Source organism: Pristiophorus japonicus, chromosome 19 (genome assembly GCF_044704955.1).
Source record: "Pristiophorus japonicus isolate sPriJap1 chromosome 19, sPriJap1.hap1, whole genome shotgun sequence".
NCBI classification, from domain to species: domain Eukaryota; kingdom Metazoa; phylum Chordata; class Chondrichthyes; family Pristiophoridae; genus Pristiophorus; species Pristiophorus japonicus.
Genome location: NC_091995.1, coordinates 44845340 through 44869603, shown reverse-complemented (window position 1 = coordinate 44869603; position 24264 = coordinate 44845340). Strand labels below are relative to the sequence as shown.

General features: G+C 50.2%; 1 protein-coding gene across 1 annotated transcript in view; it reads left to right on the top strand.

Annotated features, from left to right (window-relative positions):
* Positions 1-1020: 1020 nt before the first annotated feature.
* LOC139230198 (scavenger receptor cysteine-rich domain-containing protein DMBT1-like) overlaps positions 1021-24264 on the top strand; it is a 30099-nt gene continuing 6855 nt past the window's right edge. The window contains exons 1-5 of the mRNA XM_070862038.1: positions 1021-1048; positions 8424-8732; positions 12121-12432; positions 13805-14119; positions 15061-15242. Coding sequence (XP_070718139.1) covers positions 1021-1048; positions 8424-8732; positions 12121-12432; positions 13805-14119; positions 15061-15242 — 1146 coding nt within the window. The remainder of the gene's footprint in view (positions 1049-8423; positions 8733-12120; positions 12433-13804; positions 14120-15060; positions 15243-24264) is intronic.

Genomic DNA, 24264 nt, shown 5'->3' with positions numbered 1-24264 from the left:
TCAGGGGAAGCTAGATAAACACTGGATGGAAAAAGGAGTTGAAGGACATGCTGAGATAAATGGTGGGAGGAGGTTCATGTGGAACATAACCACCAACACAGACCAGTTGGGCCGAATGGCCTGTTTTTGTGCCGTACATTGTATGTGAGCCGGCAGATATCTCGAATGTTGTTGCTTGTGCAGCCCACCAGATTTATTCAGCTCAATTACACAACTTGCCAGGGTGGGATTTGAACTCGCACCCTCTGGGTTACTAGTCCTGGACCAGAACCAGTTCCTTTCTATACCTGGAGGGCCATCGGCGAGCCCTCCACTATCACGACACTGCAAATCCTTTCAGACAGGGTTGGGGTGTGTTCAAATTCTGCCCGGTGAAAGATTGATCCAGTGGAGTGTGATGGATGATCCTTTATTAGAATCTGACAGTGCAGAAGGAGGCCATTCATCCTATCGTCCCTGTGCTGGCTCTTTGAAGGAACTATATAATTAATCCCACTCCCCCTGCTTTTTCCCAGCGCCCTGCATCTGCTTCCACCGCCCTTTCAGGCAATGCATTCCAGATCACACAACTCGCTGCGTAAAAACATTTGTCCTCATCTTCCTCTGGTTCTGTTGCCAATGACCTTTAATCTGTGAGCTCTGTTTACCGACCCTCCTGCTACTGGAAAGAGTTACTCCCGATCTACTCTATCAGAACCTCTGAAAGCTGAAGGTCATCTTTTGATTAATCAGCTCTCTTTTTGCCCCTTGCACTGTGTTCTTCATCAATACTTCAGAGAACTCAAACTGTGGTGGGAAGTGGCGGAGTGGGCATTGGGCATCGGGTGTCTCCAGAGCTACCAGTTTTCTACTGCCCCTCTCCTGATGGTGCTGAGGACTGGGTTCCACCAACATCCAAAGCCCTTTGGCACATCAACCCAAGTAGCCCCTTTCTGGCTCATGCTATTAGTCCAAACGTTGGTCCTGAGGCCTGTTGCAGGCATCCAGATCAAGGGATCCCATCTCTGGGCCCGAGCAACGATGGTGGTCGCGGACTTTAGTTCCCCAGGTATCCTCCAGTGATCGAGTGAGTATTAAGGAGGAGAGCTGGAATGAATGTCAGTACTGAAATGGTTGCTCCCTTGTTTACCTGTCCCTCGGACTGTAACTGTAGAATGAATCGAGCGGCCTGGGTTATGGTACCAGGTTGCTCATCAACGGGTCAGGATTTGCATCAGCTGAACAAAGGCTCGATGTCCCACATGCACAAGGAAACAAATCAACTCCAACCCTGTTATGTCTGCATGCTTGCATTGTTATATCATGTCTGTAACACTGAATGTACCTTAAACTGTGCACACCTTAACTGTCCACCAGAGGGTGCTGCTGCTGGAGATCTAAGGGTTACCTGCACACTGCAGGTAATCCAGTTTAAAAGGGACCTCGCAGCTTGGTGTCCTCACTCGAGGAGCTGCAGATAAAGGACTACAGTCGACATAGTAAGTACCATACTCTGCCTCGTGGAGTCATTAACAAGGTGCCGACATACACAATAACTGGCGACGAGGTCACGAACTACACACTCAGCATGTCAAATCTCAGCAACTTTCAGCAATTCACCGATGGGGAAGATTGGAACATTTCTTCGTAGCCAACGACCTGGATGGGGACACACCGGCGACACGACTGAAAAAGCGCAGGGCCATTCTGCTTAGCAGTTGTGGGCCCACCATCCATTGTCTCGTCTTGGACTTGCTAGCCCCGGAGAAGACAACCAGCAAGAGCTCTGAGAAACTTGTAACACTAATACAGGAGCAACTAAAACCAAAAGAAAGCATCCTCACAGCCAGGCACTGGTTCTATACTTACCGGCGACCCGAAGGCCAAGAAATTACTAAGTATGCTGCACATTTAAGAAGACTGACTGCACCATGTGATTTTGGCGACCACCTCAATGAAGCACTCAGGGACATATTTGGCCTCCTACACAAATTGCTCTCTGCAGACATCACAGTCACCCTGCAGAAAGTAATTCAAGTGAGCCAGGCCGACATGGTTTCGGCTGGCGACTCCAGGCGAATCCTGACCCAGGACTAAAAACTAACGAACGCAGTGTACCGCATGGCTACTTCTGAAAGCAGAAATGCTGCCCCGAGTCCCGCAACCCTGAGTCCGCCACATGGGGCAAACTGGATGGCCCCGTGCTGCTACAAAGACTATACATGCAAAAGCTGCAAAGAAAAAGGGCACCTTCAGAGAATGTGCAGAAAAAGCTTTACTCACCGCGTCACTGAAGAGTTGGCTCATCACCGGGGCTCCGACACAGATGAAGATGAAGCTGCTCAACCCCTGGAAGAAGAGTATGGAATTTATACCTGCTCCACCAAAAGTTCCCCGTGGACGATGGAAGTAGACATCGACGGGGTCCCAGTTTCCATGGAGATCGACACATGGGCGAGCCAATCTGTGATGAGCCAAATGACCTTTGAAAAAATTTGGATAAATCCCACCACTCGACCAAAACTGTCTCCTGTCCAAGCAAAGCTGCTCACCTACACCAAAGCAAAAATCCAAATCGTTGGCAGCGTGGAATCCAGGTCTCCCAGGGCGGCGTGTTGAACAGACTCCCCCTGTGGATCGTTGCCAGCGATGGTACCACCACAGCCTACCTGGAGGAGAGCCAGAAGATGGCAGCTGCACCATGAGGAGAAGAGCCTGCAATCAAAATGGCCGCGAGCAGACCACGAGGGGCAGCATTGCAGGAGTGACACATGACGCCAAGCAGCCAATCAGATTGGAAGGCTCCTTTAAAGGAGACCGGTAACCAAAAAAAAAATTAAAGGGACAGTTTCAACTTAAAGATGACAGGGACTTTAAAGCTAAAAATGCCAGAAAAGGGTGCAAGTATGATAATGTAACCATGAATTGTGATGCTGGTGTAACTAATGTGAAAAATGAAATGAATGCTTGTGTAAGTAAGGTTAAGAACAAGCTTGTTATGTGTGATGATTATGACAGAGTTTGAAATGTCTAATGTAACCATGTCTGGTGAGACCATGATACAAAAAAGTAATGCAAATGCTGTTATTAACAATGTAAAGGCAGTCAATAATGTAGACTCAACTATGTATGATCAGAGCCATGGTGTCATGTATACAGGTAGGACACTGTTAAAGGACACTGGGTTCTACAGGGACCATGCAAATGTTCGAGGAATCCCCCTGTGGGAGACCCCCAGGTCCAGCTGGCTACCAGAGCATGCAGCCTGAACCTTTGGAACTAGTGCGGTGCCCCAGGAAGGGCACACACACACCCGGTGGGAGCAGACCCACTACAGAGATAGTGGTCAATGGGCAGCACAGCCACCACCACTGGCAACCTGCCCCAGACCAACCCTACACCCTCTGGCCACCAGGGCTAACACCATGAGTGAGAAGCCAATACCCTCCAGCTTTCCTGGCAAACGCTGGGATGACCAGATTCTCATCCCAGTTGGAGGACAAGGACCCCACACAGTCCTGTGGCCCTGCCCACCACCACACAACTACCCACATCACAGAGTATGCCCCCTACCTACTGCTGCAATGGCTACCCCATTGAAGGATCCCACAACAGTGACACCCACATGGTCTGTGTGTGACGGGGGAGAAATGTATGAGGCCAGCCTCAAGTACAGGGATCACACCTGACACCCACACAACCCTCACCACAACCTCCCATAGCCCACTACTGATCACCTCCCCAGGTCATTACAATAAGGACTTGAAAAATGCTTAGGGGGAAGTGTTGTTATGTATGCATGCTTGTATTGTTATATGACGTCTGTAACACTGAATGTACCTTAAACTGTACACACCTTACCTGTACACCAGAGGGTGCTGCTGCTGGAGACCTAAGGGTTACCTGCACACTGCAGGTAACCTAGTATAAAAGGGAGCTCACAGCTTGGTGTCCTCACTCGAGGAGTGTGGTCAGTGCTTCAATACTGGGGATGTTAGCCTGGACGAGGACACTGATGTTGCTACGCCTGTCCTCCCAGGAGATTCGCAGGACTGCAAATAAAGGACTACAGTCTATACAGTTTAAGTACTATACCCTGTCTCGTGGAGTCATTACCAAAGGTGCCTACATACACAATAAACCTCAAAACCAAATAATCAAATTCACTCACACTCCTCTGACACATTTCAGTATCATTCCCAGCTCCGCTCACTGGCTCCCCACCAAGTCCCATCTTAGGACATTAATCCCATAATCTAGAGCCACATTCCTAGTGCTAGTACTGAGGGAAGGGCTGCACTGTCAGAGGTAGATGTATACACTCTAGTTCTTGAGCCTATAATCCAGGCCGACACTGCCGGTACCAGTACTGAGGGAGGGGCTGCACTGTCAGAGGTGCCATCCTGATACTTTAAACCGAGGCTCTGTCTGCCCTCAGGTGTGTATTAAAGATCCCACGGCCACTATTGGAAGAAGAGCAGGGGGAGTTCTCCCTGGTGTTCTGGGGCTAACATTTACCGCCCCATCACCAATAAAACATAGAGATTCTCTGGTCATTTATCTCATCAGTGTATGTGGGAACTTGCTATGCGCAAAATCACTGCCAAAAGCTATGATATCAATGTAAACTCTTTGGAATTGAAATCTGTTGGCGTAATGCCCCTGGAAAGGATCTGAACAACGGCGTTAAAAAGGTTCGGAGTCTCGAGCGCCAGCATTCTGTTTTGGACGCAGTAGGTCTGATCCCATCTGCTGTTACCCTCATCCCCAAGAATTCTACCTCTGGAGCTAGGAAGACGTACTTCGCCTTTTTCAATCGTAGACCTACCCGGTCCAGTCTGCATAGCACCTCCTCCAGGTTGCGGAGGTGTTCTTCAATATCACAACCCGTGATGAGGATGTCATCTTGAAAAACCACTGTCCTTGGAATCGACTTGAGGAAGCTTTCCATATTTCGTTGAAAGATTACGGCGGCCGAGCGCATCCCAAGCGGACATCTGTTGTACTCAAACAATTCTTTGTGTGTCGTGATGGTGGTCAGCTTCTTCGACTCACTCGCCAGCTCCTGGATAGCAAAAAGGTCCTCTGCTCTCGGGAGCGGGTACTGGTTTTGGAGTGACACCCGATTGATGGTGGCCTTGTAATCACCACATATCCTGACCGACCCATCAGCCTTGAGCACCGGCACAATCGGGCTCACCCAGTCACTGAATTCAACTGGCGAGATGATGCCTTCCTTCAGCAGGTGGTCCAATTCGCCTTCTATCTTTTCCCGCAAACAGAAGCGATCCAGAGAGCAGCCAGACCCCGTAACACGACGGAGCTGCGTTCGTTCCTGGGGCTCCTGAACTATTTTGGTAACTTTCTTCCCAAATTGAGCACGCTGTTAGAGCCGCTACACGTGCTCCTACACAAAGGTCGCGAATGGGTCTGGGGGGACAGCCAGGAAAGGGCTTTTGATAGAGCACGAAATTTGTTATGCTCCAACAATCTGTTTACGCTATATGACCCATGTAAGAAACTTGTTTTAACGTGCGACGCGTCGTCCTATGGGGTCGGGTGTGTGTTGCAGCATGTTAATGCCAAGGATCAGTTAAGCTGGTAGCTTATGCCTCCAGAAGTCTGTCCCAGGCAGAACGGGGCTACGGAATGGTAGAAAAGGAAGCGCTTGCATGTGTATATGCAGTAAAAAAAATGCACCAGTACCTGTTTGACAGGAAATTTGAGCTGGAGACAGATCACAAACCACAAACATCCCTTTTGGCCGACAACAAGGCCATAAATGCAAATGCATCGGCCCGCATACAGAGGTGGGCACTCACATTAGCCGCCTATGACTATACAATTCGGCACAGACCGAACACTGAAAACTGTGCCGATGCACTCAGGAGGCTCCCACTAGCCACCACCGAGGGGGCAACCGAGCATGCTGCTGAGATGGTCATGGCTGTTGAAGCTTTCGAGAGCGAAGGCTCACCCGTGACAGCCCGTCAGATTAAAGTCTGGACAAATAGAGACCCGCTATTGTCTTTAGCCAAGAAATGTGTCCTGAATGGGGACTGGGCAGCCACGTACGGGGCATGCCCTGAGGAATTCAAACCATTTCACAGGCGCAAGGATGAACTCTCGATTCAGGCCGATTGGCTACTATGGGGACACCGAGTAGTCATGCCCCAGATGGGCAAAGAGATGTTCATCAGAGAACTCCACAATGAGCACCCGGGCATTGTCATGATGAAGGCAATTGCCAGGCCACACGTCTGGTGGCCAGGGATAGATGCAGACCTGGAACTTTGTGTTCACAGGTGCAACACGTGTGCCCAGCTGGGCAAGGCGCCCAGGGAAGCCCCCCTTAGCCCCTGGTCTTGGCCCGCCAAGCCATGGTCACGCATCCATGTGGACTACGCAGGTCCTTTCATCGGAAAAATATTTTTGGTTGTGGTAGACACCTACTCCAAATGGATCGAGTGTGACATTCTCAATTCAAGCACATCCTCTGGCATGATAGAAAGTCTACGGGCAATGTTCGCCGCCCATGGTCTACCAGTCGTCTTGGTCAGTGACAATGGCCCGTGCTTTACAAGCATTGAATTCCAGAACTTCATGGCAGGAAATGGTATCAACCATGTCAGAACGGCACCGTTCAAGCCGGACTCCAACGGCCAGGTGGAACGAGCAGTGCAGATAATCAAACAGGGGATGCTCAGAATCCAAGGGGGTTCCCTACAAAGCCGCTTGTCACGCCTCCTGTTGGCCAATAGATCCCGACCATACTCGCTCACAGGGGTCCTACCCTCTCAAGCTGCTAATGAAAAGGATGCTCAAAGCCAGGTTATCCCTTATACACCCGACCATGAAAGAAATTGTTGAGAGCAGGCACCAGTCACAATGTGACTACCATGACGGGAATGCGAGGGCGCGGTATATTGATGTGAATGACCCTGTCTTTGTCCTCAACTACACTGCAGGGCCTAAATGGCTCGCAGGTACTGTGATTGCTAAAGAAGGGAATAGGATTCTGGTAGTTAAACTGGAAAGTGGGATTAGGCTGGATAGCTATTTTTCGGCCGGCACAGACACGATGGGTCAAATGGTCTCTTTCTGTGCCGTAAATTTCTATGCTTCGATACTGATGGAGCAGTCTGGGATGTTGGTTGATGAGTATGATTATGTCACTGTGCAGTAACCCCTGCGTTAGTGAAATCAGCCAGGGTTTCTGTTCTTGATCAGAGTCCAGCGACCCCTGAGTTAGAGGGAGAGAGGTATTCAGTCAGGGTTTCTGTTCTTGATCAGGGTCCAGCGACCCCTGAGTTAGAGGGAGAGAGGTATTCAGTCAGGGTTTCTGTTCTTGATCAGGGTCCAGCGACCCCTGAGTTAGAGGGAGAGGAGAAATCAGCCAGGGTTCCTGCTCCTGATAAAGTGCTATGGTCAGGGTGAGTGGGACAGCAGGATTAGTTTGGGATTGATACAGTGCTATGGGAGAGAACGGGGCAGTGGGATTAGTTTGTGATTGATACAGGGTTATAGGGAGAGAGTGGGGCCGTGGGGTTAGTTTGGGATTGATACAGGGCTATAGGGAGAGAGCGGGGCAGTGTGATTAGTTTGGGATTAAAACAGGGATATAGAGAGAGATTGAGACAGTGGGATTAGTTTGGGATCGATACAGGGATATAGGGAGAGAGTGAGACAGTGGGATTAGTTTGGGATTGATACAGGACTATAGGGAGAGAGCAGAGCAGTGGGATTAGTTTGGGATTGATACAGGGCCATGGGCAGAGAGTGGGGTAGTTGGTGGAGGAGTGTGTGTGTCTGCAGATGTGCTTGTGTGTGTGTGGGGGGTTATGTGCACATGAGCTTCTGTCTGTACATCTGTGTCAGCGTGTGTGTCAATGGGAGTACGTGTAAGTGTGCAGTACTGGGGAAAGGGCGCAGTGAGAATTCATAGAATGGGAGCAGGAATGGGAGGGTAGAATTCTGGACACATTATAGGAGGGGTATTCGGGCCCAGGAATGGGAGGGTAGAGTTCTGGACACATTATAGGAGGAGTATTCGGGCCCAGGAATGGGAGGGTAGAGTTCTGGACACATTATAGGAGGGGTATTCGGGCCCAGGAATGGGAGGGTAGAGCTTAGGACACCACATTATAGGAAGGGTATTCGGGCCCAGGATTGGGAGGTAGAGTTCAGGACACATTATAGGAGGGGTATTCGGGCCCAGGAATGGGAGGGTAGAGTTTAGGACACCACATTATAGGAGGGGTATTCGGGCCCAGGATTGGGAGGTAGAGTTCAGGACACATTATAGGAGGAGTATTCGGGCCCAGGAATGGGAGAGTAGAGTTCAGGACACCACATTGGAGGAGGGGTATTCGGGGTGCGATGACTGCTGTCAGTACATTAGGGCACCAGCTCACAATGTAAGATTTGCTTTGGTCCTTTTCCAGGTCCGGTGCACCCCAGACTGCGAGGAGGTCCTGACTCGTGTTCAGGGAGAGTCGAGGTGTACAACAATTCCACCTGGGGCACGGTTTGTGATCATAACTGGGACATCCTGGATGCCTCGATTGTCTGTAGGCAGCTCAAGTGTGGGGCTGCCGTGTCCGTGAGAACCGGCTTTGCCCCAGGAGTAGGCCCCATCTGGCTGGATAATGTGGGTTGTGTTGGGATGGAGGCGACCATCAATGAGTGCCCAGCAGACCAGTGGAAAATCAGCAACTGTACGCACAGTCAGGACGCTGGAGTTACTTGCTCAGGTCAGCAGTAATGGTGCGCAGCGTTAAAGAGTGTGGAATGTTCTGGCCCCCCCTCCCCCCCGCCATAACAGGAAAACCCCTGGCACCATAAGAACATAAGAAATAGGAACAGGAGTATGCCATACAGCCCCTCGAGCCTGCTCCGCCATTTAATATGATCATGGCTGATCCGATCATGGACTCAGGTCCACTTCCCTGCCCGCTCCCCATAATCTCTTATTCCCTTTTCGGTTAAGAAACTGTCTATCTCTGACTTAAATTTATTCAATGTCCCAGATTCCACAGCTCTCTGAGGCAGCAAATTCCACAGATTTACAACCCACTGAGAGAAGAAATTCCTCCTCATCTCAGTTGTAAATGGGCATCCTCTTACTCGAAGATTATGCCCCCTAGTTCTAGTCTCCCCATCAGTGGTAACATCCTCCGCATCCACCTTGTCAAGCCGCCTCATAATCTTATACGTTTCGATAAGATCACCTCTCATTCTTCTGAATTCCAATGAGTAGAGGCCCAAGCTACTCAACCTTTCCTCATAGGTCAGCCGCTCATCTCCGGAATCAACCGTGAACCTTCTCTGAACTGCCTTCAAAGCAAGTATATCCTTCCGTAAATATGGAAACCAAAACTGCACGCAGTATTCCAGGTGTGGCCTCACCAATACCCTGTAGAACTGTAGCAAGACTTTCCTGCTTTTATACTCCATTGGCCTTTCTGATCACTTGCTGTACCTGCATACTATCCTTTTGTGTTTCATGAATCAGGACCCCCAGGTCCCTCTCGCAATTTTTCTCCATTGAAATAATAACTTGCTGTTTGATTTTTTTTCTGCCAAAGTGCATGACCTCATACTTTCCAATATTATACTCCATCTGCCAAATTTTTGCCCACTCAATTAGACTGTCTATGTCGTTTTGCAGATTTTTTTGTGTCCTCCTCACACATTGCTTTTCCTCCCATCTTTGTATCGTCAGCAAACTTGGCTACGTTACACTCGGTCCCTTCTTCCAAGTCATTAATATAGATTGTAAATAGTTGGGGTCCCAGCACTGATCCCTGCGGCACCCCACTCGTTACTGATTGCCAACCTGAGAATGAACCATTTATCCTGACTCTCTGTTTTCTGTTAGTTAGCCAATCCTTTATCCAAGATAATATATTGCCCCCAACCCCGTGAAATTTTATCTTGTGCAGTAACCTTTTATGTGGCACCTTGTCAAGTGCCTTCTGGAAGTCCAAATACACCACATCCACTGGTTCCCCTTTATCCACTCTGTTCGTTACATCCTCAAAGAATTCCAGCAAATTTGTCAAACATGACTTCCCCTTCATAAATCCATGCTGACTCTGCCTGACTGAATTATGCTTTTCCAAATGTCCTGTTACTGCTTTTTTAATAATGGACTCCAACATTTTCCCAACCACAGATGTTAGGCTAACTGGTTTACAGTTTCCTGCTTTTTGTTTGCCTCCTTTTTTAAATAAGGGCATTACATTTGCAGTTTGCCAATCTGCTGGGACCTCCCCAGAATCCAGGGAATTTTGGTAAATTTCAACCAATGCATCCACTATCCCTGCCGCTACTTCTGTTAAGACCCTAGGATGCAAACCAAGGTCCAGGGGATTTATCTTACTGAGTACCACCTCCTTAGTGATTGTGATTGTGTTAAGTTCCTTCCCCCCGATAGCCCCTTGACTATCCGCTATTGGGATATTTTTAGTGTCCTCTACCGTAAAGACTGATGGAAAATATTTGTTCAGAGTTTCTGCCATCTCCATGTTCCCCCTCACTAATTCCCCGGTCTCATCCTCGAAGGGACCAACATTTACTTTAGCCACTCTTTTCCTTTTTATATACCTGTAGAAACTCTTGCTATCTGGTTGGCAGACAGGAAGCAAAGAGTAGGAATAAACTGATCCTTTTCAGAATGGCAGGCAGTGACTAGTGGAGTACCGCAAGGTTCAGTGCTGGGACCCCAGCTATTTACAGTATACATTAATGATTGAGACGAAGGAATCGAATGTAATATCTCCAAGTTTGCAGATGACACTAAGCTGGGTGGCAGTGTGAGCTGTGAGGAGGATGCTAAGAGGCTGCAGAGTGACTTGAACAGGTTAGATGAGTGAGCAAATGCATGGCAGATGCAGTATAATGTGGATAAATGTGAGGTTATCCACTTTGGTGGCAAAAACAGGAAGGCAGAATATTACCTGAATGGTGACAGATTCGGAAAAGTGGCAGTGCAACAAGACCTAGGTGTCATGGTACATCAGTCATTAATGTTGGCATGCAGGTACAGCAGGCGGTGAAGAAGGCAAATGGCATGTTGGCCTTCATAGCGAGAGGATTTGAGTATAGGAGCAGGGAGGTCTTACTGCAGTTGTACAGGGCCTTGGTGATGCCATACCTTGAATATTGTGTACAGTTTTGGTCTCCTAATCTAAGGAAGGACATTCTTGCTATTGAGGGAGTGCAGCAAAGGTTCACCAGACTGATTCCCGGATGACATATGAAGAAAGACTGGATCGACTAGGATTATATTCACTGGAATTTAAAAGAATGAGAGGGGATCTTATAGAAATATATATAATTCTGATGGGATTTGACAGGTTAGATGCAGGAAGAATGTTCCCGTTATTGGGGAAGTCCAGAACCAGGGGTCACAGTCTAAGGATAAGGGGTAAGCCATTTAGGACCGAGATGAGGAGAAACTTCTTCATTCAGAGAATTGTGAACCTGTGGAATTCTCTACCACAGAACGTTGTTGAACCCAGTTTGTTAGATGTATTCAAAAGGAAGTTGGATATGGCCCTTACGGCTAAAGGGATCAAGGGGTATGGACAGAAAGCAGGAATGGGGTACTGAAGTTGCAAAAATGATCAGCCATCATCATATTGAATGGTGGTGCAGGCTCGAAGGGCCGAATGGCCTACTCCTGCACCTATTTTTTATATTTCTATCTGTTTTTATATTTTGTGCTCGTTTACTTTCATCGTCTATCTTCCCTTTCTTAATCATTTTTTTAGTCATTCTTTGTTGGCTTTTAAAAGCTTCCCAATCTCTGTCCTCCCACTAGTTTTGGCCACTTTGTATGCCCTTGTTTTTAATTGGATACCGTCCTTTATTTCTTTAGTTCGCCACGGATGGCTATCTTTTCTTTTACACCCTTTCCTCCTCACTGGAATATATTTTTCTTGAGAGTTATGAAATAACTCCGGCCTGTGCTGAGTTAGCTGATCATTCGAGGGGCTGGATGGCCTCCTCCTGTTTCTATGTAACATGTTCGAGGGGCTGATTGTCCTCCTCCTGTTGTTTGAGGAGGGAGGGGAAACGAGTGGGGATTAAAACCACAGTAGCAGAAAGGCCCAAATTTTATGTTGTCCCTGACAGGTCCTTTCCCGGTCAGACTGACAGACGGGAACAACATGTGCTCGGGGAGAGTGGAGATCTTTCACAATTCCACCTGGGGGACCGTCTGCTCCGAGGGCTGGGACCTCACCGACGGGGACATCGTGTGCAAACAACTGAACTGTGGGAAGGCCGAGTCGGTAACCGGGGCCTACCTCGGCCAAGGGAGCGGGGAGGTCCTGCTGAGTGGTGTCGGGTGTGACGGGACGGAGCGCTCCCTGGACCGATGCCTCTCCAACCCGCTCGGTGCCAACCGCAGTCCCTGTGGTCAGCACGCTGGGGTCATCTGCTCGGGTGAGTTACACTTGTAATAACGCAACCGGCTGTTCCACATCTCTCACACCAAGTCTTGTTCACCCGTCGCACCCTGAGCTCGCTGACCTACATTGGCCACCGGTTCAGCAACCCCTCAATTTAAAATGCTCATCCTCATGTTCAAATCCCTCCATGACAATCGCCCCTCCCTATCTCTGTAATTTCCTCCAGCCCTACAATTCTCATCCTGCTCTTCAAATTCCTCCATGGCCCTCGCACATTCCCTATCTCTGTAACCTCCTTGGGCTGTAAGATTCTTGTCTTCATCAGGACAGTGCTCCATCGGTACTGCCCCTCTGACAGTACAGCACTCCCTCAGTACTGCACCTCTGACAGTGCAGCGCTCCCTCAGTACTGCCCCTGCGACAGTGCAGCTCTCCCCCAGTACTGCCTCTCTCAACAGTGCAGCTCTCCCTCAGTACTGCCCCTCCGATAGTGCAGCACTCCCTCAGTACTGCACCTCCGATAGTGCAGTACTCCCTCAGTACTGCCCCTTCGACAGTGCAGCGCTCCCTCAGTACTGCCCCTGCGACAGTGCAGCTCTCCCCCAGTACTGCCTCTCTCAACAGTGCAGCTCTCCCTCAGTACTGCCCCTCCGATAGTGCAGCACTCCCTCAGTACTGCACCTCCGATAGTGCAGTACTCCCTCAGTACTGCCCCTTCGACAGTGCAGCGCTCCCTCAGTACTACCCCTCCGACAGTGCAGCACTCCCTCAGTACTGCACCTCCGACAGTGCAGCTCTCCCTCAGTAATGCCCCTCCGACAGTGCAGCGCTCCCTCAGTACTGCCCCTCCGACAGTGCAGCGCTCCCTCAGTACTACCCCTCCGATAGTGCAGCGCTCCCTCAGTACTGCCCCTCCGATAGTGCAGTACTCCCTCAGTACTGCCCCTCCGACAGTGCAGCGCTCCCTCAGTACTGCCCCTTCGACAGTGCAGCGCTCCCTCAGTATTGCACCTCCGACAGTGCAGCGCTCCCTCAGTACTGCCCCTCCGACAGTGCAGTGCTCCCTCAGTACTGCCCCTCTGACAGTGCAGCGCTCCTTCAGTACTGCCCCTCCGACAGTGCAGCACTCCCCCAGTACTGCCCCTCCGACAGTGCAGCACTCCCCCAGTACTGCCCCTCCGACAGTGCAGCACTCCCACAGTACTGCCCCTCCGACAGCGTAGCGCTCCCTCAGTACTGGTACTGGGAGTGTCAGCCTGGATTTTGTGCTCAAGGCTCTGCAGTGGGGCTCAAGCCCACAACCTCCTGATCCAGAGGCAAGGCACCGACGTATGGCTGACTCCTAGGAGGTGGTTGGAATTGGAGGCTGGAAGGTGATGAGCCTCTTTGTGTTGCTTGTGTTCCAGGTGGGGGGTTGGTGAGACTGGAAGGTGGAGACGACATGTGTCGTGGGAGAGTGGAGATCCTTCACCAGTCTGTCTGGGGAACGGTTTGCAGTGATTACTGGGACCTGCACGACGCGCAGGTCGTGTGCCGGCAGCTCAACTGTGGGAGGGTGATTTCAGCCACCACCGGAACCTCCTTTGGGAAGACCAGCGGCCCAATCTGGTTAGATGACGTGCTCTGCGACGGGACTGAGTCAAGCCTCGATCGATGTGTCGCGTCACCATGGGGTGAACATAACTGTCGGCACAGCGACGATGCTGGAGTTCAATGCTCAGGTAATAGTGCACTAACCCAGTGAGAATAGGCACCGGCAGATCTCCCAGTTGGGCAGTATTTGGTGAGTGAGCGAGTCCCGGCCTGTGTGGAGTTAGCCAAACTCACCCAGTGTGGTACAGATCCCACACACACAGCAGGAAAAGCCCAGGCTCCAGTCCCAGCCTGTGCTGCGTGAGCTGATTCCAGCCAGTGTGGGTGGTAGCAGGTCAACAATTGGGCCACACTACCTCCTGGGTTGGGGAGTGGGAAAAATCAGCCTGGGTTCTTGATCAGCCAGGCTCCTGATCACTGTCCAGTGAACTGTGTTGGAAAGTATGGAGGTGTGTGAGTGTATGTTTGTGTGTCACTGTTTGTGCTTGTCACAGCAAATGTGGTGTTGTTACTGTGTAGATGTGTGCATATGTGCTTGTGTGTCTGTCTGGGTGTACAGTTATGCTGGTGTGGGTGTGCAGATGTGCTTGTGTGTTTGTAAGTGGGTGTGCAGATGTGCACGTGTGTGCAGATTTGCACATGTGTATTGTGTGCAGAGGTGCTTGTCTGTGTGTGCAGATGTGCACGTGTGTGTGTTCAGGTAAGCACAAGATCAGACTCCCTACTTGGTCAAATAACAGAGAATGGGAACATTGAATATTCATGGACACATTATAGGAGGGGTATTCGGGCCCAGGAATGGGAGGGTAGAGTTCTGGTCACATTATAGGAGGGGTATTCGGGCCCAGGAATGGGAGGGTAGAGTTCTGGACACATTATAGGAGGGGTATTCGGACCCAGGAATGGGAGGGTAGCGTTCTGGACACCTTATAGGAGGGGTATTCGGGCCCAGGAATGGGAGGGTAGAGTTCTGGACACATAATAGGAGGGGTATTCGGGGCGTGATGACTGATGTTAGTACATTAGGGCACCAGCTCATAATGTAAGATTTGCTTTGGTCCTTTTCCAGGTCCGGTGCATCCCAGACTGCGAGGAGGTCCTGACTCGTGTTCGGGGAGAGTCGAGGTGTACAACAATTCCACCTGGGGCACGGTTTGTGATCATAACTGGGACATCCTGGATGCCTCGATTGTCTGCAGGCAGCTCAAGTGTGGGGCTGCCGTGTCCGTGAGAACCGGGTTCGCCCCAGGGGTAGGCCCCATCTGGCTGGATAATGTGGGGTGTGTTGGGATGGAGGCGACCATCAATGAGTGCCCGACAGACCAGCGGAATATCAGCAACTGTACGCACAGCCAGGATGCTGGAGTTACTTGCTCAGGTCAGCAGTAATGGTGTGCAGCGCTAAAGTGTGTAGAACGTTCTGCCCCCCTCCCACAGCAAGAAAGGCCCAGGCTCCATACCCATCCTGTGCAGAGTTAGTGGGTCACACCCAGTGAGGTACCGAGTTTCCCCTACACAGAGCAGGAAAGGCCCAGGCTCTATACCCGGCCTGTGCTGAGTTAGTGGGTCACACTCGGTGAGGTACCGAGTCTCCCCCACACAGAGCACGAAAGGCTCAGGCTCCGTACCCGGCCTGTGCTGAGTTAATGGGTCCCACGCGGTGAGATACCGAGTCTCCCCCACACACACAGAGCAGGAAAGACCCAGGCTCCATACCCGGCCTGTGCTCAGTTAGTGGGTCACACCCGGTGAGGTACTGAGCCTCACACACACAGAGAGCAAGAAAGGCCCAGGCTCCATCCCGGGGTTGTATAGAGGAAGCGGATTCAGCTTAATGACCAATTCCTGTGTAGCAGTCTAGAATCTGAATAGCCTCTTCCTCGAGGGGCTCGATGGCCTCCTGTTCCTATGTAGCAGTTTCAAGGGGCTGAATGGTCTCCTGTTCCTTCGAGGAGGATGGGGAAACGAGTGGGGCTTAAAACCACAGTAGGAGAAAAGTCCAAATCATGGGGTCAAGTTTCGAAACATAGAAAATGGGTGCAGGAGCAGGCCATTTAGCCCTTCTAGCCTGCACCGCCATTCAATGAGTTCATGGCTGAACATGAAACTTCAGTACCCCCTTCCTGCTTTCTCGCCATACCCCTTGATCCCCCGAGTAGTAAGGACTTCATCTAACTCCCTTTTGAATATATTTAGTGAATTGGCCTCAACTACTTTCTGTGGTAGAGAATTCCACAGGTTCACCACTCTCTGGGTGAAGAAGTCTCTCCTCATCTCGGTCCTAAATGGCTTATCCCTTATCCTTAGACTGTGACCCCTGGTTCTGGACTTCCCCAACATTGGGAACATTCTTGGACCTATCATGTCACCATTTTCCAAATGCGCTGCTATGACATCCTTAACAATTGATTCCATCATTTTACCCACTACTGAGGTCAGGCTGACCGGTCTATAATTCCCTGTTTTCTCTCTCCCTCCTTTTTAAAAAAGTGGGGTTACATTGGCTACCCTCCACTCAATAGGAACTGATCCAGAGTCAATGGAATGTTGGAAAATGACTGTCAATGCATCCGCTATTTCCAAGGCCACCTCCTTAAGTACTCTGGGATGCAGTCCATCAGGCCCTGGGGATTTATCGGCCTTCAATCCCATCAATTTCCCCAACACAATTTCCCGACTAATAAAGATTTCCCTCAGTTCCTCCTCCCTACCAGACCCTCTGACCCCTTTTATATCCGGAAGGTTGTTTGTGTCCTCCTTAGTGAATACTGAACCAAAGTACTTGTTCAATTGGTCTGCCATTTCTTTGTTCCCCATTATGACTTCCCCTGATTCTGACTGCAGGGGACCTACGTTTTTCTTTACTAACCTTTTTCTCTTTACATACCTATAGAAACTTTTGCAATCCGTCTTAATGTTCCCTGCAAGCTTCTTCTCGTACTCCATTTTCCCTGCCCTAATCAAACCCTTTGTTCTCCTCTGCTGAGTTCGAAATTTCTCGCAGTCCCCAGGTTCGCTGCTATTTCTGGCCAATTTGTATGCCACTTCCTTGGCTTTAATACTATCCCTGATTTCCCTTGATAGCCACGGTTGAGCCACCTTCCCTTTTTTATTTTTACGCCAGACAGGAATGTACAATTGTTGTAATTCATCCATGCGGTCTCTAAATGTCTGCCATTGCCCATCCACAGTCAACCCCTTCAGTATCATTCGCCAATCTATCCTAGCCAATTCACGCCTCATACCTTCAAAGTTACCCTTCTTTAAGTTCTGGACCATGATCTCTGAATTAACTGTATCGTTCTCCATCCTAATGCAGAATTCCACCATATTATGGTCACTCTTCCCCAAGGGGTCTCGCACAATGAGATTGCTAATTAGTCCTCTCTCATTACACAACACCCAGTCTAAGATGGCCTCCCCGCTAGTTGGTTCCTCGACATATTGGTCTAGAAAACCATCCCTTATGCACTCCAGGAAATCCTCCTCCACCGTATTGCTTCCAGTTTAGCTAGCCTAATCTATGTGCATATTAAAGTCACCCATTATAACTGCTGCACCTTTATTGCATGCACCCCTAATTTCCTGTTTGATGCCCTCCCCAACATCACTACGATTGTTTGGAGGTCTGTACACAACTCCCACTGATGTTTTTTGCCCTTTGGTGTTCTGCAGCTCTACCCATATAGATTCCATATCATGCAAGCTAATGTCTTTCCTAACTATTGCATTAATCTCCTCTTTAACCAGCAATGCTCCCCCACCTCCTTTTCCTTTTATTCTATCCTTCCTGAAAGTTGAATACCCCTGGATGTTGAGTTCCCAGCCCTGATCATCCTGGAGCCACATCTCCGTAATCCCAATCACATCAGATTTGCTAACATCTATTTGCACAGTTAATTCATCCACCTTATTGCGGATACTCCTTGCATTAAGACACAAAGCCTTCAGGCTTGTTTTTTTAACACCCTTTGTCCTTTTAGAATTCTGCCGCACAGTGGCCCTTCCTGTTCCCCGCCCCGGGCCTCTCCTCCCCCCACCCCCCCCATCTTCCCTCCGTCTCCTGCCTCTGCCTCCCTTTTGTCTCCCTCTGTCTCCCTGCATTGGTTCCCATCCCCCTGCCATATTAGTTTAACTCCTCCCCAACAGCACTAGCAAACACTCCCCTGAGGACATTGGTTCCGGTCCTGCCCAGGTGCAGACCGTCCGGTTTGTACTGGTCCCACCTCCCCCAGAACCGGTTCCAATGCCCCAGGAATTTGAATCCCTCCCTGCTGCACCACTGCTCAAGCCACGTATTCATCTGCGCTATCCTGCGATTCCTACTCTGACTCGCACGTGGCACGTCTGATTTCTGCGCTCAAAAACTGCGCCGAAAACTTACCTCGGTATTTTCCACTCCCTCAGGTCGATCCAGGCCCTCGGCACAGCGCAGCACGAGCTGTGGGGGACGGTGCCGGGACCTCTGCACAGGCGCGCTACAGTGGGCACACATGTGCAGTAACTCCAGGCGCACGAAACTGTGTGGGAGGGGCCCGAAGCACGCAGCCCCTAGCCCTGGCCGAATGGGGCGGCAATGATCAGGCTGCACCTCCCTCGTCAGCTCCTGCTCTGGCTCCAGCTTCCTCCCCTGTTCAACTGACGCTCTCTCTGACTCTCTCAAACTCCGCCGCCAGCTCCCGCTCCACTGCCCGCTCCCCTCCCTCCCCAACTCCCGTTCTGCTGCACGCTCCCCCTCCCGCCCCCCCAGCTCCCGCTCCGCTCCCCCCGCAGCTCCAGCTCCCCCGGCCACCGATCTTTAACTCCGGTCCGCTCCCTCTTCCTTCGGCGGGGCCCGCCCGCCTGGCATCTTGCTGGGGGCGGACCCCGCCCGAAGTCTTGGGCCCGGCTTCTTCACATCGCCAGGCCCGTTCAGCCTCCTCCCTCTCCTCTCCCCTTCCCTCCCTCCCCTCCTCTCCCCCTCCCTCCCTCTCCTCTCCCCCTTCCTCCCTCTCCTCTCCCCTCCCTCCCTCTCCTCTCTCCCTCCCTCCCTCTCCTCCCTCCCTCCCTCTCCTCTCCCCCTCCCTCTCCTCTCCCCCTCCTCTCCCCCTCCCTCCCTCTCCCTCCGTCCCTCTCCTCTCCCCCTCCCTCCCTCTCCTCTCTCCCCTCCCTCCCTCTCCTCTCTCCCCTCCCTCCCCTCCCTCCCTCTCCTCCCTCCCCTCCCTCCCTCCCCTCCCTCCCTCTCCTCCCTCCCTCCCCTCCCTCCCTCTCCTCCCTCCCCTCCCTCCCTCTCCTCCCTCCCCTCCTTCCCTCTCCTCCCTCACCTCTCTCCCTCTCCTCTCCCCCTCCCTCCCTCTCCTCTCCCTCCCTCTCCTCTCCCCCTCCCTCCCTCTCCTCTCCCCCTCCCTCCCTCTCCTCTCTCCCTACCTATCCTCTCCCCCTCCCCCTTCCCTCCCTCTCTCTCCCCCTCCTCTCCCCCTTCCCTCCCTCCCTCTCCCCACCCCTCCCTCCCCCTCCCCACCCCTCCCTCCCTACGCCTCCTCCTCCTCCCCTTCCCCCCTCCTCCTCCCCCCACCCCGCCAACCCCGCTATCAGAAACACAAAGACACTGACAGACAGAGAGAGAGAGACACTGACACTGACAGACAGAGAGTGAGAGAGAGACACACTGACAGACAGAGAGAGAAAGAGAGACACACTGGGGGGGCCCGTCCCAGCACGCTGTTGGAGGGCTCCCGGTGCTGCAGTCGGTGAGTAGAAACTTAATTTTTTATTTATTGATTTTTAAAATTTTTTTAATTTTTCATAAATTTTTTTTGATTGATTATTTATCATTTATTATTGATGATGGCTCTTTATTTGTAAAACTGAAGTATTTAATGTTTGTAAACTTCCCTTTCCCGCCCCCCACCGTTCCCTATGCCTGATTTGTAACCTACGCCTGATTTTCTAAATGTAGGCAAGGTTTTTCCTACGTACAAAAATCTACACTCACTCCATTCTAAGTTAGTTTGGAGTATGTTTTCACTGCCTAAACTTTCAAAGTGGGCCTAAGTGGCCGGACACGCCCCCTTTTGAAAAAAAAAATCTGTTCCAAATTGAAACTGTTCTAACTGACTAGAACTGGAGCAAACTAAATGCCGAGAATTGCAATTTCTAAGATACTCCATTCTAAACCAGTTGCTCCAAAAAAACAGGAGCAACTCAGGCCGAAACTTGACCCCTATGTGTTGTCCCTGACAGGTCCTTTCCCGGTCAGACTGACAGACGGGAACAACGTGTGCTCGGGCAGAGTGGAGGTCTTTCATGACTCCACCTGGGGGACTGTCTGTGCCGAGGGCTGGAACCTCACCGACGGGGACATCGTGTGCAAGCAGCTGAACTGCGGGAAGGCCGAGTCGGTAACCGGGGCCTACCTCGGCCAAGGGAGCGGGGAAATCCTGCTGAGTGGTGTCAGGTGTGACGGCACAGAGCGCTCCCTGGACCGATGCCTCTTCAATCCCCTCGGTGCCAACAGCAGTCCCTGTGGTCAGCACGCTGGGGTCATCTGCTCGGGTGAGTTTGAAGCTTTCATTACGCTTGTAATAATGCAACCGGCTGTTCCACATCTTTCGCACCAAGTCCTGTTCACCCTTCACCACCCCCCGTGCTCGCTGACCTACATTGGCTACCAGTCAGGCACTGTCTCAATTTAAAACTTCTTAAACCTAATTCCTCCATCGCTTTCACCCCTCCCTTTCTCTATAACCTCTTCCTACCCTACAATTCCCATCCTCGTGTTCAAATCCCTCCATGGCTCTCGCCCCTCCCTATCTCTGTAACCTTCTGTAGCCCTACAACCATCCGAGATCTCTGCGCTCCTCCAATTCTGGACTCTTGTGCTTCATTGATTTTCATCTTTCTGCCGAGGCCCTAGGCACTGGAATTCCCTCACTAAACTTCTCTGTCCCTCTCTCCTCCTTTAAAATGCTCCTTAAAACCTACCTCTTTGACCTGTCCTAATATCTGATTATGTGGCATGTTGTCAATTTCTGTCTGATAATGCTCCTGTGAAGCGCCTTGGGATGTTTTACTGCATAAAGTGCCGTATAAATGGGAATTGTTGTTGTTGACTGCTGATCCTGTCCCTGTAAACCTGGGCTTCACCTGTATCTTTCCCAGGACAGCGTTCCCATTTTGGGAGCTTGACCCAGTTGATAGCTCTGTGAACTCTGGGTGACAATGAGGCTGGTACCAGCCCCATTCCTGGACTTGTTGTGCCATATAAACATTGTTCTTTCTCATTACTTCACCTTGTCTCCTGTTCCTGACATGGGTTCAACATCGACATAGAGTGACATGTAATGTACAGCACAGAAACAGGCCATTCGGCCCAACTGGTCCTTGCTCCACACGAACCTCGTCCCACCCTGCTTCATCTCACTCTATCAGCATATTCTTCTATTCTTTTCTCCCTCATGTGTTTATCTAGATTCCTCTTAAATGTAGCTATGCTATTTGCCTCAACCACTCCCTATGGTACCGTGCTCCACATTCTCACCACTTTCTGGGTAAAAAAAATTCTCCTGAATTCCCGATTGGATTTATTTGTGACTATCTTGTATTTATGGCTCCTAGTTTTGGTCTCCCGCTCCCCCCAAGTGGAAACATCTTTCCTACAACTATCCTACTGTTTTGTATGCAATAACTGTTAGACTGAGTACTGTTTAACTCCAAGAGGTATGAACTTGGCTCTGCTTTATTAAGGCCCAAAGTGACTAATATACAAAATGGCTGGCCTTTTATACTTGGGCTGCACACACATGCGTGCAGCCTAATGGCCTCCAACAGTGACGTCATCTAGTGGTTGGTGATCCCAAAATTACATACATGACAATACCCCCCCTCTGAGATATTAACACAATCTTTTACAAATTGAGACGGTCTGGTGTTTTACGCTCCCGGGTTGACCATCTCAGTTCAACTGCAGCTTTGGGTGAGTGTTCGGAGTCTGCTGTGACTGGTGGCTGGGTGGCTGACCTGGTGGGAGGGGCAATGGCCATGTCAGAGATTGAAAATCCATTTTCATTGAACATGTCAGTGATTGAAAGTCCCGATTCACTGATGACCACTGAGTCCTCTGATGACTGGGGATAGGTTGGTTGGTCGTCGATTGTCTCTTCCTCCGACTGTTCCGGTTCGTCTGCGTGCCGTAGCTTTGTCTGATCCATATATTTTCTGCATGTTTGCCCATTTTTGAGCTTGACAATAAATACTCTGTTGCCCTCCTTGGCCATGACAGTACCAGCAATCTACTTGGGACCTTGACCATAATTCAGAACATATACAGGATCATTTACAGAAATATCGTGTAACACAGCTGCGCGATTGTGATACCCTTGCTGACTTTGTCTTCTATATTCAACATGATTATTCAAGTCAGGATGTACAAGAGATAGCTTGGTTTTAAGACCTCTCTTCATCATTAGTTCAGCAGGCGAGACCCCAGTAAGTGAGTGTGGGCTTGTCCTGTAACTCAGCAGTATGCATGACAGGCAGGTCTGCAGTGACCCTTGGGTTACTCACTTCACACTCTGCTTTATGATTTGGACAGCACATTCTACTTGCCCATTGGATGCAGGTTTGAATGGTGCTGACCTTACATGTTTGATATCATTGAGTTTCATGAACTCTTGAAACTCCTGACTGGTGAAGCACGATTCGTTGTCGCTAACAATGATGTCAGGCAGACCATGTGTCGCGAACATGACACTGAAATTCTCAATGGTAGCTGTGGATGTGCTGGATGACATGATTATATACTCTATCCACTTTGAATATGCATCCACCACAACTAAAAACGTCTTCCCCAGGAAGGGACCTGCAATGTCTATGTGGATCCTGGACCATGGTTTGGACAGCTACGACCACAGACTCAGCGGCGATTCCGCTGGTGCTTTGCTGAGCTGCATGCAAGTGTTGCACTGATGCACACATGATTCCAGCTCAGAATCAATTTCCGGCCACCATACATGAGACCTGGCGATGGCTTTCATCATTACAATGCTGGGATGTGTGCTATGTAGCTCACGTACAAATTTCTCTCTCCCTTTCTTGGGCACAACAACACGATTGCCCCACAGTATAAAATCCGACTGAATAGACAGTTTGTCTCTGCGATGAATGTAAGGTTTGGTCTCCTCACACATTTGCTTCGGTATGGCATCACCTTTGAGGATGCAACTCTTCACCACCAATAAAATCAGGTCCTGGCTGGTCCAGGTCTTAACTTGTTGAGCCGTGACAGGGGTTCCTTCACTCTCAAAAGAATCTGTAACTAATAATAGGTCCGCCGGTCGTGGTGTTTCCACCTCCGGTGTGGGCAGCGGCAGATGGTTCAAAGCATCGGCACAATTCTCAGTGCCAGGTCTATGGCGAATGACATAATCATAAGCGGATAATGTCACCGCCCACCTCTGGATGCGGGATGAAGCATTGGTATTGATATCTTTGTTTTCAGAGAACAGTGCAATGAGCAGCTTGTTATCTCTCTCCAGTTCAAATGGGTACTGATGCATCTTTTTAACCCCATACACACAGGTTAATGCTTCTTTCTCTTCCATGCTGTAGGCTCTTTCCGCTTTTGACAAACTTTTTGAAGCATACGCGACTGGTTGAAGTTTACCCAAATCATTAGCTTGTTGGAGTATGAACCCAGTTCCATATGACAAAGCATCACAGGCCAATACTAAACGTTTACATGGGTCATAATGTACCAGCAGCTTGTTAGAGCAAAGCTGATTAGTGGCTTTCTCAAAAGCTCTGCCTTGAGATGCACCCCACACCCAGTTGTTGCCTTTTCTTCGCAGCATGTGCAGTGCTTCTAAAAAAGTGCTCAATTCAGGTAGGAAGTTACCGAAGTAGTTGAGTAGACCCAGGAACAAATGCAGCTCCGTCACATTCTGCGGCTTGGGTGCATTCTTGATGGCTTTGGTTTTCACGTCCGTGGGCCTGATGCCGTCAGCAGCAATTTTCCTCCCCAGGAATTCGACCTCTGGTGCCATGAAGACGCACTTCGAGCGTTTCAGTCTGAGTCCCACTTTGTCCAGATGATGTAGAACCTCTTCCAGGTTGTTCAGATGTTTCTCGGAGTCACGACCTGTGATCAGGATGTCATCTTGGAACACGACGGTTCTGGGGACGGACTTCAGTAGACTCTCCATGTTCCTCTGAAATATTGCTGCAGCCGAGCGAATTCTGAAAGGGCACCTGTGATAAATAAACAGTCCTTTATGCGTGTTAGTGCACGTAAGTC